At 28.8% G+C, this 19157-nt stretch overlaps 2 protein-coding genes across 3 annotated transcripts in view; one reads left to right on the top strand and one right to left on the bottom strand.

Annotated features, from left to right (window-relative positions):
* LOC129906768 (tyrosine-protein kinase receptor torso) overlaps window positions 1-19157 on the bottom strand; it is an 82084-nt gene that overhangs the window by 13295 nt on the left and 49632 nt on the right. For both annotated transcript variants that reach the window (XM_055982677.1, XM_055982678.1), the window contains 5 exons: window positions 17554-17689; window positions 17303-17451; window positions 16896-17202; window positions 13801-13972; window positions 3980-4769 (listed from right to left, as the gene is read on the bottom strand). In XM_055982677.1, coding sequence (XP_055838652.1) covers window positions 3980-4769; window positions 13801-13972; window positions 16896-17202; window positions 17303-17451; window positions 17554-17689 — 1554 coding nt within the window. The remainder of the gene's footprint in view (window positions 1-3979; window positions 4770-13800; window positions 13973-16895; window positions 17203-17302; window positions 17452-17553; window positions 17690-19157) is intronic.
* LOC129906790 (peroxiredoxin-6-like) overlaps window positions 1-19157 on the top strand; it is a 261543-nt gene that overhangs the window by 220590 nt on the left and 21796 nt on the right. The window lies entirely within an intron of this gene.

Genomic DNA, 19157 nt, shown 5'->3' with positions numbered 1-19157 from the left:
TATCTTTAATTTTTAAAATCAATAATAAATTGTCTAATGAGAAAATAAATTAAAACATACCCAAATATTTTTATTAGAAAAAAACATTCATAATCTTAACATAATTTCTAAGAACGCGGAAAACAAAATTTGGAAATATGTTGTAAGGAACCTAATGTTTTTTTTATCGAATTAATATCAAAGTTTCCCTCTTGAATTCCTTTTTTTTTGCATTTCAAAAGTTTAAACCGGAACTCTTGAATGTTTTGTTTTTTTTTTTCTCTGAAAGATTTAATAAATAAAAAATAAGGAAAGAGGATAAAAATATTTGTTAATGCAATATTCATGGAAAACCGTAATTTTTTTTTTGTGTTTTTCCTTTATGTATTTCTGATAAATGTTAACAAAAAAAAAAAAAAAAAATGAAATAAGATCAAGTTGCTTTAACAGAGAATGAGGAGTGAAAGCAATATTACCTTTCCTCAGGAAGTTAACTCTTCTGAGTGAACTGTTCTGTCAACCCATTAGTGTTCTTGGAAATGTTTTTTTAAATGTCATTTCATTTTCGTTTATATTAAATTCTATTTATTTAGTATTAAATGTTCAAGCATTTATTTTAAATAATTGGAATAAAATAACACAAGAAATTCTAACATAAAAAAATACCTAAATAAAATAGAATGGGGGAAATAATAAACAAAAGGTTAAAGAAGTCAGAAAAGTGTTTATAAAATATAATTTTTTTCCCAGAAGTTTCCGTTAATGTTACACTAGTAACTTTTAAATGCATTGAAATGCTTGTCAATGCGTAAAATATTTGGTATATTTTTACTTTATTTTAGGTTGTCAATTAAAGAAAAAAAAATGTTCAACTTAAAAGTTAAAATTAACAAGAAATTTTGGGAAGTTTCCTCAAAATGTTATTTTTGAAAACCTTTCCTTTCAAAATTATTCATTTGGAAGGTTAATTTGAAAAGAGAATTAAGTGATAAAAAACTTTAACATAATGTACATATATCCTTTGAACTGTAATAATTGTTGTAAAACTGTCAAAATCAGATGAAAAAAGCTTAATGGGTTGCTTTAAAATAAATTTATTCTTTGAATTGATGTTCTGTTAACAAAGAAGAATGCGAAGATAAAATACAATGCTGAACCCTTTGAGCCTCACAATTATATATGTATCGATGTTGTCAGAAAAATGAAAATGGCATTGCATTGAAATGATAAAGATTCGTGGAATGTATTGACATGTTAAACGATGTACATTTGGGCAGATGTAAGTGGAGAACAATTTCAACCAAATTGATGGGCGAACTTATTTTTAAATCGAATAGTAATTTATTTTTAAAAGCTGGGTGAAGGCATTTAAATTTTTGAACAATTGCACAAAATCAACACTACGAAAATTGGGAACATAAAATCCTGCCACATGAAATGCAGCCGACTCAAAAGCAAAGCGACATAGTTGTATCGATTATCATTTTCAAATGTTTGTTGACACCAAATAATTAGTGTTTTTTTTTTTTTGAGTTTGTAATTTTAAGGTATATAATTATACATAATTTGATTATATCAACCCATTTTCAAAAACTTGATTTAAAAAAAAATTAAAAAAAAATTGCAAAGAGAATTCAAGCGTTTTCAAAATTTTTGTTTTTAATATAATAATACCGAAATTTTTGATGAAATATGCTTTTATGCATCTTTGATTTAAAATGGTTGATCGAGCTCTTCCTCAGAGTCGAAAAATTGTAGTTTTATAATAGTCTAAAAAAAATTGACGATGTTTAAAAATTTATATCTTGGACAACATAAGTCCCACAGAAATGTTTTTATCCTACAATGATTGAAATTTTATTAACTTCAAAGTCAATTCTTTTTAGTAAATGACGTTGAGTACCAGAAGAGACTCCAAGAAAAAGACGAATTTCTTTAATTTATGTTGCTTTAAGATACGAAACCACCAAAAATTAACCTTTTTTCGAAGTTGATTTTAAAAACTCATCTTCAGTCAATCCGAATATTATTTTAATCAATGTGGTTTTCATTGATTTTACGTTATAGTATGGTAGCTTATCCCTCAGTATAACAGCTTATCGGAAAAAGGCCTTCTCCAACAACCATCACAAAGATTAACAACGAGGTTACATTCAACGAGGACAAGACCAAAGCCTTAGCAGTCTATCAATTTCGAAAACCATTTTCAATTAAACCCTCATGTGGACCAGAAATTCTTTGATGAAATGGACTTCAAGATAATGCTTGTGCTTGTTTTAGCGACAACCATCCCGCCAGTGATCCGGTAAACAACACAGAGTTTATCACTTCTGAAGAAATCGAAGACATACATCATTCCAGCCACACGAAGATATCAGCTCTACCTGAGAAAATCTCTTGCTTTATTAAAAAAAAAAAACTACTACGTACTACTCCGAACGTTGAAAACTTTCTCCAGAGAAAACACGATAGTTCTTGATAAGTAGTTTGGATTCTGCGAAAAGCACTCACTCTCTACCCTCTTACAAATTTCCCTCATTGAACTCTCAACAGAAAAATGATTCACAAGTTCGACGATGTTAAACTAATTAAAATAAATCAACAGCTTCCTTCTTTACAGGTCTTTTCACCGACTTCCAAAAAGGAAAACGTATTCAATTCGTCTGTATTTTTTTTTCTTTTTTTAATTTTTGTTACGTCATAACTTTGGACTGAATAAACCAATTTTAATAATTGTAAGTTTAATCAATAACAGGGATCACAAAAGCAGGAGTTTCAACTTCTTCATGGGAGGAAAGCATATGCGAGGCAAATTAGGAAGATATTAATACAAAAACTCACAGAACTGAAAGTTACCAAATTTTTTAAAAAATAAGTAAAATAGAGGGAGAAACTTAACAGATGTCTCGACAGCGCCGTTCATGAAACTTTTTCGTTCTATAAATAAATAAATGATAACATTTTGAACTGTGGTAAAGCCACAATTAGTTAATTTATTATTACGAGGGAAAACATAGTTTAATTTTAAACGTCATAGCGGAAAATTCCGCGAAAATTATCAACAAAATTTATGATCAATCAGTTACTTGTCGGAGTCATCAACGAAATGCGATATACAGCAAAGCCAAGGAAACACCAATTAGTAATTAAATTTTAACATTATCAACTTTAGGTAGACAGACAGAAGCGACAAATCAGGTACTGGTTCAAACTAGGTGAAAATTTTCCTAAACAATTTTTTTTTACCTTCTCACTTTAATTTATTTTTAAAAGCTTTGAAAAAGATACTTGTTCGGATTTTAATTCCACCCAAGATGTGCAATGGAACTCAACTTGGCGTCTTTTCAATGTCTTATAATAATTATATACAACAAATCGCTAAAAATATATTGTTTTCAATTTTCATTTTCGCTCATGTTCTAAAACTTCAACATTTTGAAAATCATGTCACTTAAAGGAATTTAGTATAACATTACAATTTCTTGTTTAAGTTTTGAGTTCTTGGAGGGTCATGAGTCATGACATCGGACATCCCTTTCATTCCATTACAATTGTAATTGTTCTTCAACTTTCCTCTTACTGTTGCCAGATCAAATATAATACAAACAAATCCTCTTAACCAAATGCGTAACATTTGTTTGCATAACATCGTTACATTCATATCATCGTCACTCCAATCATACATAGTTTCTTTTACACAGAGAAAAAAGACCACTTAAAAACAAACGGATTCCACATTAAATTAAGCGTTTTTTTGCATGGGTTTTTGCCAAACTGACTTTCGTCTTAAATTAAGCGAGAAAATCTTCTTAATTTCTTGAATGCGCAAATTAAAAAAAAAATCCACTTAATTTAAGCGGAAATCGTATTGTTTTAAGAGGGTGGAATTTAAAGTGGCTTCCATGTTATTTTAAGGTGAAATTTTGTTCTCCTTGTAACATTTGTTTGAGTATCATAGGCGCTTTTCCAAATACATATTACATAAATGTATGATGCTTACCATTCCCATTGCAACTTGTTTTGCAATTTCCAATAAGTCTGCAGTTCGTAAAGGCTCTCGTTTGCCTGATATTTGATTCTCCAAATCATCATTCTCCAAAGCTGTTTGTTGTTGTTGCTGTTGGTCTTTGTCTCTTTCTATTTTCGAAGTTAGATTTTGTGAGGTAAAATTTTTGTAATAACCCTCATTGTCCACTGAAAACAATTTGTTCCTTTTAAGTTTGCATTCACATTTTCTGCTTATTTTTATTTGTCCCCGTTGATTTGGTTCATCACCACATGATGACGCTAGTGGCGATGACGGAAGGATATCAACGCGACATTTGCATGCACTTGTGCATATTTCTTCATAGCCATAGGACTTATTGAACTTTGCCAAACCTTTTACTGGTTTTTGGTTATTTATATTTACACCATCAGGAGGTATTGTTGGTGGTAAAGGTGGTAGAGGAGGTGATTCCGTAGGAGGCGGTGGTGGCGGTGGCGGAGGAGCAGTGTTTTCAGGTGTAGCTGTAATAGTTGGCGATTCAACGTATGCAGTCGATGCAGTGCTAGATATTGAATTGACATTTGTACATTTTAATTTTATTGGTTGCATGGCTATCGGATCAAAATTGAATTCAGTTTTTGTGAGTTGATTTGGTGTTTTTGATGATATTGATGGTGTCGTTGATAGTGGATATTGTTGTTGTTGTTGTTGTTGTTGATTTTGTTTGCCAAACCATTTGGAAGTTTTCAATGAATGATTTTTGTTGCGAAATGATAGTTCATGAAGAAATTTCCATTCATTTCTATAAAAAAAAAAGAAGAGAGAAGTGAATTGTTAATTTTATTTGGTTGAATATGGTTGAAATAATAATTTAAATCGAAACAAGGTTTGTTATTTCAAAGACTTGCTTTTATTTAGAATGGTGAATAATTTTATCTTTGAAATAATTGTTTTGAGTAAATATTGACTGATAACATTATTTGTTATTCTTACTTTGGGAAAAGTTTTGATTTCATGAAATAATTGGGTCTGTTTTAATAGTCCATTTGTCAAGAACAGAATCTATTATTCCGGTGTGATTATGGACTTTTTATAACTAATCATGTAATTCTGCAGTAAAAAACTTTTTGAATTTTATGACGGAATTTTGATTACAGTCATATCAATGCTGAATGGTATGGAAATTGAACATGTTGGACCCAAATTAAGTGTCCATTGACTGTGGGATACCCTGTTTCAAGCGATATTTAGAAAAAAGTATTAACTTATTTTAAGTCCCTGTCTTTTTATCTTATTCGAAAGTGAAACAAAAAGTAATAATCATAAAAAAATCATCGATAGAATTTTTATACTAAAAAAAATACATAATTTTCTATAGAACAAAATGTTACGTATACGCCACATCGACCCATGTGTTGGTATGAGTAAATACTTTTTACAAGGGATTTATGAAGTTATACTTTTTTTGCGGCGTATGGAAATTTTCTTTTTTGATAGATCACAAATGTCAAAGGCATTAGCAAGAAGCCCAATCTAGTGCTCATAATTATTGTAAAACTGGTTTGTTTTTTATGGTGTCATGGTGTGAACCAAGTCAATTTCTTTGAAAGAAGAATGGTTTAGTTTAACATAAAAATTCAGGCCAGTCAATCTAGTCATAATAAAATTTTTTTTCATAGAATATGTTTGGGTACATATTCTCATTATAAAAAAAAAACATTCGGTGTTTGAGAAAAACCGCCAAAATCACATATCTATTAACCCTCTGTCGGCACACGGGTGCGAATTTGGCTTGACAAAAATAAAAAAAAATAACATTTTTTTAAAAAAGTGGGTGCAAGAAAGTCTCTTTATAATGGTGACAATATATTTTTTTTGGAATTGTGAATACACTATTCGAATTCCTCGAAAAATTCTATATCTATTTCATCTGCGTATTCTCTATAAAATATGATACATAAAAAAGTTCTACCGACATGAAAAAGTAGAAGTAGTACACATCTCAAAGAAATAAAAATATTGACGAAACATAATAAAAAAAAAAAAAATACGTATCCGAATACGGTTGTATGCGAACAAAAAGTAAAACATAAAAATTAATGTTAAACTATAATTTTTAAAAAATGTTAATACCTAACAAATTGCATATTCCATATTTTAATAACAAAAATTTTAGATAAAAATCAAAAACGGAGGATTTATAAAAAAAGGTACCTATATTTTGTTTTGTTTGAATACGTTGAATAATTCTGCAAAAATTTAATTTTCGAAGTAGTAAAAACTTTGCTTCAAGACATTAAATTGTAAAAAAAAAAAATATATATTGTAATATAAAGAGGGTTGTAAAAATCAATTTTTCTTAATGCATTTGTTTTTCATTAAAAATTTAAAAAAAAATATTTGTTGCAAAAAAAAAACAATTGAATTAAGAAAAATATTTATTGCAACTGAAAAATATTTGCATTGAAAATAAATTTTTTATTGATCTGCATTTTAATACTTTGCATTTAAAAAATGTAATTCCCAATAAAAAATGTTCTGTTGTTGTTCAAAGGTTATAATGGAATTGACGGAAAACAGCAGGCTATAGAAAAAAAATGCAATGCAAGTGTGCATTAATTATTCGTCGAAATTTTTTATTAAATTAGAAGAAATTCGAAAATATTAAAAAAAAAAAAAATAAACATAATATAATTTTTTTTACTTGCTCAATGGGGCAAGTATTGGTTTCATGTCGAACAAAATTTTTAGGTTTTAATCAAAACCAACATTACGATGATGGAGAATTCCAAAAAAGTGGGTCTCGCAATTCCGTCCGTGCGTCTGTGCGTCTGTACGTCCATCTGTACACATTTCTACAGCCTAAACGGGTGGATGGATTTTCTTCAAATTTGGTACAGATGATTTTTATGGAATTCTGAAAGTTGTTTTTTTTTTTGTTTTTTTATATCTCGATTAGAAAGTTTACCTCCCATACAATTTTTTTAATTTTAATCAAATAGTATCTCGAAAACGGCTCTAACGATTTTGATTAAACTTTACAGACGTAATAGTCAAAGCTATTGCAATAAAACGTATTATTAATTTATTTTTTCCAAAAAAAATCAAATAAAAAAAAAATGCCCTAAATGTCGGCTCTTCCCCAACCTCAACAAAATTTCTTTAAAATTTATATAGAGGCAGCTCGTTAAATCTACAAGTACGCTAACATAAAAGTGCTTTGAACTGCAAGAGCAAGTAAGTTCGACCCCAGTCGTGCATTTTATTTTTAATGCAAAATACTTTTAGTTACAACAAATATTTTTTTTTTTAATGCAAATATTTTTCAGTTGCATTATTTTTTTTTATGCAAATTTTGTTCAGTTACTATAAATATTTTTTAATACAATTTTTTTTTATTTTCAATAAATATTTTTTTTGTTATTTCAAATTCATTTTCTTAATTGATATTTTTACAACCTATTGAAGATAATCGGATTGAATTTTTGTTATTTTTCAGGGTTTTTGTGTTTGATTTTTGAATTTCAGGATTTCCGGAAATGATTAAAACAAACATTGAAATTATAAATTTAAGTTATGAGGTTATCATACAAAAATATATTAAAATTCATTTCTTGTCAAAAGTATTTATTTAAATTTCAAAAAATTCTATATAATGTATCAAAACTCTCAAACTCATATAATGGTTATCCACAAAATACTTCAAAACTATTTGGCTTGTCGTGGTTATGGTTTTCTCTTTTGTGGTAATTTTCATTTTGAATATACAACCAATTTATAAGTTATTTAATGAAAATTCCTTAAGAGAATATGATATATAAAGATACATATAAAGTTTAGATATTTACATAATGTACATACATTGTTTCTATAGAAATCAGAATTCTAATTATGATTGTGTATGATTAAAAGACAGTTATGGAAAAACTTTGAAGTTCAGGAAATATGTGTTTATGATTTATTTTTTTTTTTAAGAACATTTATTATTGTGAAATTATGTAAAACTTTTCATTTGAGACAGGCATTATTAATTTTTTAAAAGTTTGCTTGTATATTTTGGAAAATATCTGTATGGAATTTTAAGTGATTTAGCTATTTACACAGATTTAAAATGGGGAACTTTTTCGATGTTCGTACTTCAGTCTTAAAAGTATTGATTTATTAAATTTGATATCCTTAAGTGTTTTAAAACAAATTTCTTTGAAAATAATACCTATACTACTTTAATAAACACAAAACCACAGAAAATAATTGGAGTTCATTTGCAAAATTTCTTAACAAAGAGATTAATTAATTGATGAGTGAAACCAAAATCCTTCAATTGGTGGGATTATTTGTAAATTGAAAGGATTCCAAGAACAATAAAAAGTAATTGAACAAAACAGAGTGTTGCTATTGTTAAGATTAATTGGCATAATTATTTCATGGAAATAAGAATGGAAATGGATTAAAATATGACCTGTTACGTTTGAAAAACTAAAAAAAAGGTCTAAATGGTGATTATGGCATGGTTTTTAAGAGAAAATAAACCCTTATCTACTTAATTTTTTTTTTTTTTTTTTAAGAATAGAACTAATTCGATTTTCTGACCAATAGAAGAACGTTTCATTGAAAAATCAAAGAAAGTTCACTGTGGCGTATACGTACTTTTTTTTTTTAATTTTTTATTTCGATGAAGGGTCTGCATTTTAAATCCTCAGAACAAGCTTCGACTGTGAATTAAATTAACCATCTCCTTCTCTCTCAGGCCTATAGGTGCATGGAGTATGGAGTAGAAAATACGCACCAGGTAAAACATGTAAGTCCTTCTTTTTCCCTACTCCTCCTAAACTGGTCTTCCAACTACAAGTTCCGAAGAAGCTGTCAAATCATACAACACCTGGTGCATTGGAAAACAGTCCTTGAGTGGTTTGCCTGTGTTCCTATCTTCACTTTTGGACTGGGGATATTCCTAGAGATATTAGACTTTTACCACATAAACACCTGGCGTAGAAAAGAAAATCGCACCCAAATCACAAGTGACACCTGGGTTTCGAATGCCTCAATATTTATTATCACTAAAGAGCCATATTTCCCCTTAAGCAAGCCAAAAGGTACAATACAATGGCTCCATGCAACGTCGTGTGAAAGGTTAGGATATTTCTGTCATAGGTTTATGTGTTTATTTACCTTGTGTATGCCTATAAGCAGTACACGCTACCCTACCAACTTGTTTGTTTGAAAACTTATCGTTTGCGTGTTTCCCTATTTCTCCATAACTTTCTACCCAATCCCAGGTCCTTTGAAACAAATGAACAATGCAACGCCTTATAGTTCGTTTCTTCAAGCCATTTGTTTGGGTATATACATTTTAATATGTTATTTTCTTGAAATATCAAATAATTCACCCAAGATTCGTTTTCTCAAACGAAACTTAAGAATTTAAATTAAACTTTTTATTAAACCTTTTGTGACAGTTTCCATAGAGGACAAAATACTTTATGCTTCATTTAAATATTTAAGTTTCGTTTCAACAAACAGTCCAAAAGTCAGTGGCGAAATGGTTTCCGAGATATTTGAATCTTATTAGGCATTAAGCTAGGCAATGACAAATGTATAGTGAGTGTTATTTATATGCGTGTCTCCGTTCCTGTACCCTTATCACAAGTCATCAGGGAAATTTTATTTTTTTTCTTGTGTTAACCTAATAGGTTGTGTCTAGTTATTATACTCACAAGGGAAAACAATTGTTATTTGCCAAAAAAAAGTGACCTTTTTTGTATTCTACTTGTTTTGGCCATAATTTTCTGGTTGTTAGATTATGTAGGTATAAAGGATGTGAAACTACCGACTGTTGATGCAGTTAATGTTTATAATCAATATTTATTAAATATTCGCCGTCTTTTTGATTCTTGTTGGAATCTTATGGGTTTTTTAAAAAAAATTTATAAACTGACAAAGTTCAAAAAATCGTTTTTCGTCACTTAGGTACACAATTTCGACATCAATTAACGAATATGTTTTCAAAACAACTTGCTGTTTTAAAAATATATTCTAAATGTTACGATTTCAACCCAGATACAGAAATTCGAAAGATTAGGCACCGAACAAAAATGTTATTTTGGCACGTAGTACCACTATTTTATAACTGTTTTTTGTAGAGGAGTTGAATACAATCATTTTTTACTATGGGATGGAGGTCTTTCTCCCCCCCATTTAGGCGGGAGAAACAATTTTCTAAAAAATAATTTAAAAGAAAAAAAAAAATTAATAAAAAACAACGGCAACACTTACAGTTATAAATGATACCATTTCCGAAAAGCAAAATTATATACATTTAACTTTAATTTTTAAGTCAATATATTTCAACCAATTGTTTTTGAAATAATCGCTTTCAAAGTTAAAAATAGGCAAACAAATTTTTTTTTTTTTAATCCATTGAATACTACTTTTGTCCAGGCTGCAAATTTTAATACAAAATTGACGGATTTTTAGAAAAATGCCTCAATTCATTCCTTATCGAACAATTAAAGCTATAATGTTTCTATGCCTTCTAGGGTTTGAGAAAATTGAAAATTAAGAAAACTACTTTTTTATCAGATTATTTTTTTTTTTATATATTTTCTCAAAACCTAGAAGTAATAGAAACATATAAATGTAGTTTTCATTGTTCGATAAGGAATTGATAACATTTTTGTTCGATGTCTAAACGTTCGAATTTTTGTATCTGGTTTGAAATCGTAACATTTTGTTTTCTAAGCCAATTTTAAACCGATTTATTTAGGACATGTGTTTGTGATTATGTCTGGAAATAAGGGATATAGGTCAAAAATTCCAAAATTGGAATTTTAGTCTCTTGCTAAATTCAAATATTCAAATATTGTATAAATAAAATGCACGAAACTTGCTCTTTTGCTGAAAGTAGCTCTTATCTTTTATGAAAAAAAAAAATTATGGAAAATTATAATTTGATTTGATTTGATTGATTTTTAAAGCATTTTTGATAAATGTTAACAAGTACTTAAAATCAGTTTAATGACTTCGATAAAAAAAAAAACGAATATGTCATCTGATTTTTTGTATACCTAAAAAAAATTTTTAGAAAAAAAATTGAAAATCGTTAGAGTTGTTTAAAAAAAAAATAAGTTTTTGTACCTACGTATACAGGGTGTCCCAAAAGTAATGGATCAAACGAAATATGCTGATAGGCCAACTTAAGGGCTCTCAGAATTTGGTAACTTGTTCATCCCAAATCTTTACGGTTTTCGATTTAATGCAGTTTTTGTGAAATTTCGAAAAATGCCGACTTTGCATCAGTATTTTGCTTCCTCCGCTCATAATTGATTTTTGTTTTTAACAATTCTTCCACTAAAACATTGCCTAATAATAGGAAATAATTAATTAATCAAAATATTTTTTATTTCACACGCCATTTTGCTGCAAATTAATTAACAGTTCCATGTTTTATAAAAACTCAATTTCTTACTTTTATTTCAGAGCAGCATCCCGAAAAAAATTTGCATGGTGCGATACTGGTTTATTATTTTAAAAACTTGCCCTGTTATTGCAGTTTTCAAAAATGTATACAAATTTCCAAAGTTAAAATTAGAACGAAAGATATTACCATTTAAATGTAACAAAACAGGGCTTTTCAGAGAAAAATAACAAAGAAAAATAAACCCATTTTCTCGACTGTTGTTTGTTTATTTCTTTTTGAATAAAAGTCTCGACTTTTGTTTGTTATTCTTCTCTGAAAAACCCTGTTTTGTTACATTTAAATTGTAATATCTTTCGTTCTAATTTTAACTTTGGAAATTTGTATACATTTTTGAAAACTGCAATAACAGGGCAAGTTTTTAAAATAATAAACCAGTATCGCACCATGCAAATTTTTTTCGGGATGCTGCTCTGAAATAAAAGTAAGAAATTGAGTTTTTATAAAACATGGAACTGTTAATTAATTTGCAGCAAAATGGCGTGTGAAATAAAAAATATTTTGATTAATTAATTATTTCCTATTATTAGGCAATGTTTTAGTGGAAGAATTGTTAAAAACAAAAATCAATTATGAGCGGAGGAAGCAAAATACTGATGCAAAGTCGGCATTTTTCGAAATTTCACAAAAACTGCATTAAATCGAAAACCGTAAAGATTTGGGATGAACAAGTTACCAAATTCTGAGAGCCCTTAAGTTGGCCTATCAGCATATTTTGTTTGAGCCATTACTTTTGGGACACCCTGTATAAAAATTTTCTTAATTTTTTCAAAAAAAAGTTGGTATGTCATTTGAAGAAATAATTATAATGGGTAATACTTAAAACAAAATTTGGAAATATTTCACCAAGACGTTTTCAAAAAAATATTTTTTTAAAATAAAAAAATTGTGTTTTTTGAAAGATTTCTAAAATTTAAATATTACTGAAACGGTTGAAATGGGGTAGTCATATACGAGATTTTCACAGCGAACAAAAAAATAAAAAATAAAAAAATGTTATAATGGCAGGTAACGGTGCCAAAAACATTTCTTTTATTTCAAAAGTTGAGTCTTTTTTAAAATATTACACTGAGTGAAAAAACAACTTTAAATCAACGAAAACCACGTTGATTCAACTATTTTTCGGAATGATTTTGCGTTGAAGAAGAAAATTTTAAAATCGTTAGTTTAAAGTGGTTTACAGTTATAAAACATCTTTAAATCAAAGTTGTTTCAACTTTAAAAGAAAGCATCAATTTATTAAAAAAATAGAAAAATGGGCAGCCGCTAGGGATCGAACCTACAACTCTTGGGTTACTAGGCGATTGCTTTACCAACGTGCTATCTCACTGTTGAAAATTAGAGTGATAAATTGCAACAAAAGCTGAAATCCGACAAAAATAAAAAAATTCTTACATTGTTTCAATTTTATTTTGAAGAAGTTTCATGTTAATTTTTTCAACATTAAATCAACGTTGAACATTTTACATTTAACGTTGCGTATTTTCCCTCAGTGTACACACAAAAAAATGAATCGAAATCGTTACAGCTGTTTTAAAAAAAATACTACTTTAAAATATTTCTGCTCGAACGATTTTGAATAAAATTCCAGTAGATATGTAAGTATTATTGCACACTGTGCACTTCAACGAACTTGGAACTTGGCATGGAAGCAACTAGATAACGATAGATCTGACTATATTTCATCATAAACAAATCTGATGGAGATACATTATGTTCATATTCAACTCATATTAATGTCGTTCACTTTTACTTTTTGATGTGCAACCAAACCAATCAATAAACTTCCGCATGATTCAAAAGTGCTATTAAAGAGCACTTTGCGGTTTTAACTAACAATGAGTTTCCAATTAAACTTATTTTAATAAAATGGAAAACCGCAATTATTACTCGTTACCCAAGTATACATATATTCAAAAATACAATATGCATCACAAAAAAATATACAACTCGCCACCATAAAGTATTTCTTTATGAAACTTAATAAATTGTATTATTACTTATTAATTGCTTTCACAGCATGATATTATCCTTTGAAATAGTTCACATCAATCAACTCATTTTTTTTTCATATAAAATTGAGTAATTTGAACAGATTTTTCTTTTGCCTCAAATTTATTTCAAGTTAATAATTTTCTATCAAAAATAAATCAAAGAGGCATAGTAAAGCTAAGTGGAATATTTATTTTGTTGGTTTTATCAAGCTGTCAATATATGAAAATAGCAAAAATGCAATAAAAAAAAAATAAAATATTTCATTATTTTTTTTCTGATTTATTTAATAAATAATTTCAGAAAAAAATTAATCTTTTTAATAGAATGAGTTGTAATGATTTAAAAAAAAAATGAATAATTTTACCTTAAAAATATAAGTAAATTTCCAAAACTGCAATATTCAGTTAGCAGAAGCATTTCATTACATTTTCTTGTACAATGTCCAATAATTCCAACAATATTCGGATGACGACCAACAGATTTCATTACTTCAATTTCACGCCTGAATGCTCGCACATCGTCCACCGATGGTTGATCTGAAAGGATAAAACAAATAAAAGATAAAAAAACATATTTTTTTTAAATTTGGATTATGTGTGAAAAAAAGACTATGTAGATTATAAAGGTTTACAATGCGATGTTTTTTTTCGATGTTTAATTAAATTGCTATGAATTTAATTTTATTTATTATTATTGTTGTAATTTTTAAAATTTATAACAAACTAGACAAGGTTGTACAGAACTAAAAATAAAATGCACGACTGGGTCGCACGAACTTGCTCTTAGAGTTAAAGTTGCTTAAATTTTCAAGACTTTTTATATACAAATTTGGAAAAAAAATAAAATTCGTTTTTTAAAAAAATAAAATAAAATCTGAAATCAAATTGCCATACAAAACAAGTATGCAGTTTTGATTGATATGTTAAGATGCATTTTTAGAAAAAAAAATTTCAAAATCGTTAGAGCCGGTTTTTAAAAAAACAAATTTTTTATAAATAATTTTTTGGAAAAAATGTTTTAAAATAAAATTGGTATGCCATTTTGTAGAAATCACTATTCAACATCTAAAAGCAAAATTTCAAAAAAATTCAATGTCCCGTTTTCGAAAATTTGATTTTTCAAAAAAAATTTCAAAATTTGTTTAAAAATCCAAAAATTATTTTTTTTGAAATTTGCGAATACATGAAAAAAAAGTGGCTTCATAATGTAAAAAGGCTTAAAAGAGGCATGCGAATTCATGAAGAAAATGTGTCTTCATGATGTAAGAAGGCTTAAAAGAGAGATGCGAATTCATGAAGAAAAAGTGTCTTCATAATGTAAGAAGGCTTAAAAGAGGGATGCGAATACATGAAGAAAAAGTGTCTTCATAATGTAAGAAGGCTTAAAAGAGAGATGCGAATTCATGAAGAAAAAGTGTCTTCATAATGTAAGAAGGCTTAAAAGAGAGATGCGAATTCATGAAGAAAAAGTGTCTTCATAATGAAAGAAGGCTTAAAAGAGGGATGCGAAGGCATGAAGAAAAAGTGGCTTCATAATGTAAGAAGGCTTAAAAGAGGAATGCGAATACATGAAGAAAAAGTGTCTTCATAATGTAAGAAGGCTTAAAAGAGAGATGCGAATTCATGAAGAAAAAGTGTCTTCATAATGTAAGAAGGCTTAAAAGAGGGATGCGAATTCATGAAGAAAAAGTGTCTTCATAATGTAAGAAGGCTTAAAAGAGGGATGCGAAGGCATGAAGAAAAAGTGGCTTCATAATGTAAGAAGGCTTAAAAGAGGAATGCGAATACATGAAGAAAAAGTGTCTTCATAATGTAAGAAGGCTTAAAAGAGAGATGCGAATTCATGAAGAAAAAGTGTCTTCATAATGTAAGAAGGCTTAAAAGAGGCATGCGAAGTCATGAAGAAAAAGTGTCTTCATAATGTAAGAAGGCTTAAAAGAGGGATGCGAATTCATGAAGAAAAAGTGTCTTCATAATGTAAGAAGGCTTAAAAGAGGGATGCGAAGGCATGAAGAAAAAGTGGCTTCATAATGTAAGAAGGCTTAAAAGAGGAATGCGAATACATGAAGAAAAAGTGTCTTCATAATGTAAGAAGGCTTAAAAGAGAGATGCGAATTCATGAAGAAAAAGTGTCTTCATAATGTAAGAAGGCTTAAAAGAGGGATGCGAATTCATGAAGAAAAAGTGTCTTCATAATGTAAGAAGGCTTAAAAGAGGGATGCGAATTCATGAAGAAAAAGTGTCTTCATAATGAAAGAAGGCTTAAAAGAGGGATGCGAAGTCATGAAGAAAAAGTGTCTTCATAATGAAAGACGGCTTAAAAGAGGGATGCGAATTCATGAAGAAAAAGTGTCTTCATAATGTAAGAAGGCTTAAAAGAGGGATGCGAATTCATGAAGAAAAAGTGTCTTCATAATGTAAGAAGGCTTATAAGAGAGATGCGAATTCATGAAGAAAAAGTGTCTTCATAATGTAAGAAGGCTTAAAAGAGGCATGCGAAGTCATGAAGAAAAAGTGTCTTCATAATGTAAGAAGGCTTAAAAGAGGCATGCGAAGTCATGAAGAAAAAGTGTCTTCATGATATAAGAAGGCTTAAAAGAGGGATGCGAATTCATGAAGAAAAAGTGTCTTCATAATGAAAGACGGCTTAAAAGATGGATGCGAATTCATGAAGGAAAAGTGTCTTCAAAATGTAAGAAGGCTTAAAAGGGGGATGCGAATTCATGAAGAAAAGTGTCTTCATGAGGTAAGAATGCCTCAAAGTGTGATGTGACTCCATGACAAAAAAAGTGTCTTTCTGTTCACGAAATAAATAGTCTTTAAACTTTACTACTCTTGAAACCATCATCAGTGCTTAGAAAGATGGGCACCCAATCAAATGAATTTATAAAAATTTCATTAAATTTAATGTGTTAGCTTTTTTTTTGTGGAAAATTAACCATATTTTAAAGAAAAAAAAAAAAAAACAAAAATCCATAAAGAGTAAGATTGGAAGCCTTTCTGCCAAAAAATATTTCCCCTAAAAATCTTCAATCAGAATAAAGCTGATAGCATTTTTAATTTTTTAAAAGCACGTAGAGAGTTGATATTCATTTGGTCCTTTGAATCCTTATGGAAATGACATACATCCCGTTTCCCTGAGGGACAATACATGCCACTTACTTTTACTTTTCTTAAAAAGTTTGCTTCAAAAATTTTTTTTTTCTTATAATAAGTCTCCTTCCTGTCAGAATCTTCAACTTTTATTGAGCTTATTTTGTATTCGCCCTTATGTGTGTACTTGAAAAAGTAAAATTAATAAGGAATTCTTAAAGTTTACCTCGTATGTACCTGGTAACTAAGTCAATATAAGTGTATGTGTATCCAATATAAACATACTCGTATGCAATGCATGTAAGTGTCTACTTCATCTTTTCATTGATATTTTAATATTTGAAATTTGCTTCCTTATACTGCTTACCTTTGAGCATCTTCACGGCCACTTCTCTGGTATTTTCACTCCCATCACCATCCCCATCATCATTTTCAGCATCATCCTGTTTTCGATTGTGATAAATTCCCCTTCGCACAAGTCCAAAGGCACCTTCACCCAAAATCTCATACAATTTGACATCATCCCGATTGATTTCCATGTCATCATTAAAAAATAACTTATCCTCCAGATCCAATTGAAATTGATGAATGTCATCCTGAGAATGTGGCAGAGTTAGCGTTTTTGTAAATTCAAATGTTGACTTTGGATCAATTGGTGCTTTTTTTTCTAATTCCTGGTAAAATTTTTTGTTAATAAAAAAAAAAACAACAAGAAAAATTTTTGTAATCTTTGATAAGGATTTATTTTTTGTGATCAATATTTTGTATACATACCTCGAAATACTTGCAACGTTCTTGGAAGCGTTTTAACTTTGCTCTCCGATGACACACAACAAAAACGGTCAAGGACAATATCGCAATACAAAATAAAGGAGCAAATATTGCTATGCCAAGCTTCAGGATGTAATTTCTGTCAGGTGATACTGCAAAAGAAGAAAATAGACAACAAACAAAGGAAAAAGGATATCAAAATTTAATTGTAATTTTCACAAGAAAAACAAAAAAAAAATATGTATTTTGTGTACCTGATACTAGATGAGGTTTATAGGTTGATTTAGTTACAATTGCTGTTGAATTTCCACCTGGTGTGTGGGCAGTAAGATGAATCTCAAATAACATTCCATTCAGGGTTAAATTTGGAATTATATACAAATTTTCATCCTGAAATGAGATTAATTTTTACATTCCAGATGAGAAAGATTAATTGGAATTAAAAAATTCTAATAAAAATACTCTTGTCGCCTTTGGAAATTTGATTCGTAAATTATTGTGTTTTCTAGAAAATGAGCTGGATGGAATAATGAACTGATAGAGAGAGTATTACAATTGATTTTATCTCCACGCAAATACTCTGAAAAAAATAAATAAGCCGCTTAAACTTATCTTTTTGCCTGTTTGCCTACGAGCCAAATGTTGCAAATTGGAGGATTTTTTTTTTGAGGTAAAAGTAAAAATAGATTATTGTATTTGACACATTTTTTTTTTGTTAATGGCATGTTCAGGAAATATTAGGGACTAGATATTTAGGCAACATCATTTTCTGAACGGAAATTTGAGTAAATTGACTAAATTAGTTTGGATGTGATGCTCTTGCCAAATTTCGAAATTTATCTATAAGAATTTTACCGGTCGCATAAGTAAGACACCAAATTTCACTTAACTGTAATGAATAAATAAAATTAATTATAACCCATTATGCACTTTTAAGTTGTTTTCACACAAATTAATTTAATTTTGCTAAATTAATTCTTTAATTAAAAACAATCTGCTGTCATGTTGACAAAAAAAAACTTTCCTTAATTTTTAGGGAACATTTTCTTGCCTAACTTTCCAGTCAGTTTTCCAATAAAATTACCTAAATTGGAAGGATTTTTTTTGACAGCTGACCAATCAGAGACCGAGAAATTACCTAAATATTTAGTCCCTAACGTTTCTGAACCTGCCCAATCTCAATAGAATTTATCAAAAAGTTAGCGAAAAATATAAAATAAGATATAATTCTATAAAAATTTTTAAGATCAAGCCCTGTGACAAATTTACTTAGTTTTTTAAAACAATAAAAATTTACATGTTGCACAAAAGTTTTTAAAAAAGTCATTTATTTTGACATGAATTCATTGGAAAGCTTTTTACATCATAAAATGAAGTATTTAAAGAGATAATTACATGGTAATATTATCGTTTGCATTGTAATATAGAAGAAACCGAGAAAAGACCCTGACATGCTGACAATTTGTCATTCAATTGGAAAATTAAATGCACGACTGGGTCGCACGAACTTGCTCTTAGGGTTCAAGTTGCTTAAGTTTTTAACCCTTTACCGCACAGTGGCTCATATATGAGCCAAACCATAAAAAACATTAATACTTTAAAGTTTGAAAAAAAATCTAGTTTTGTTTATACTATTCGAATTAAGTAATATAAGGCCCCTAAATATCATTATAAAACGCCATCTATAATGATTTGGGCGAGCATAATTATCCGCTAAAGTGGCCAAACTGGTGATAGGCAGGACGGAGCATATTTGAAAAATTGAAAATTGAATAAAAAATATAAAACAATGAGTAAGAACTTTTAAAAAAATATGCTAATAAAGGATATAATGTGATTATTATTGCTAATATATTTT

Source organism: Episyrphus balteatus, chromosome 1 (assembly GCF_945859705.1).
Source record: "Episyrphus balteatus chromosome 1, idEpiBalt1.1, whole genome shotgun sequence".
NCBI lineage: Eukaryota > Metazoa > Arthropoda > Insecta > Diptera > Syrphidae > Episyrphus > Episyrphus balteatus.
Note: the sequence above shows the minus strand (reverse complement) of the source record. Positions and strands in the feature narration are given on the sequence as shown.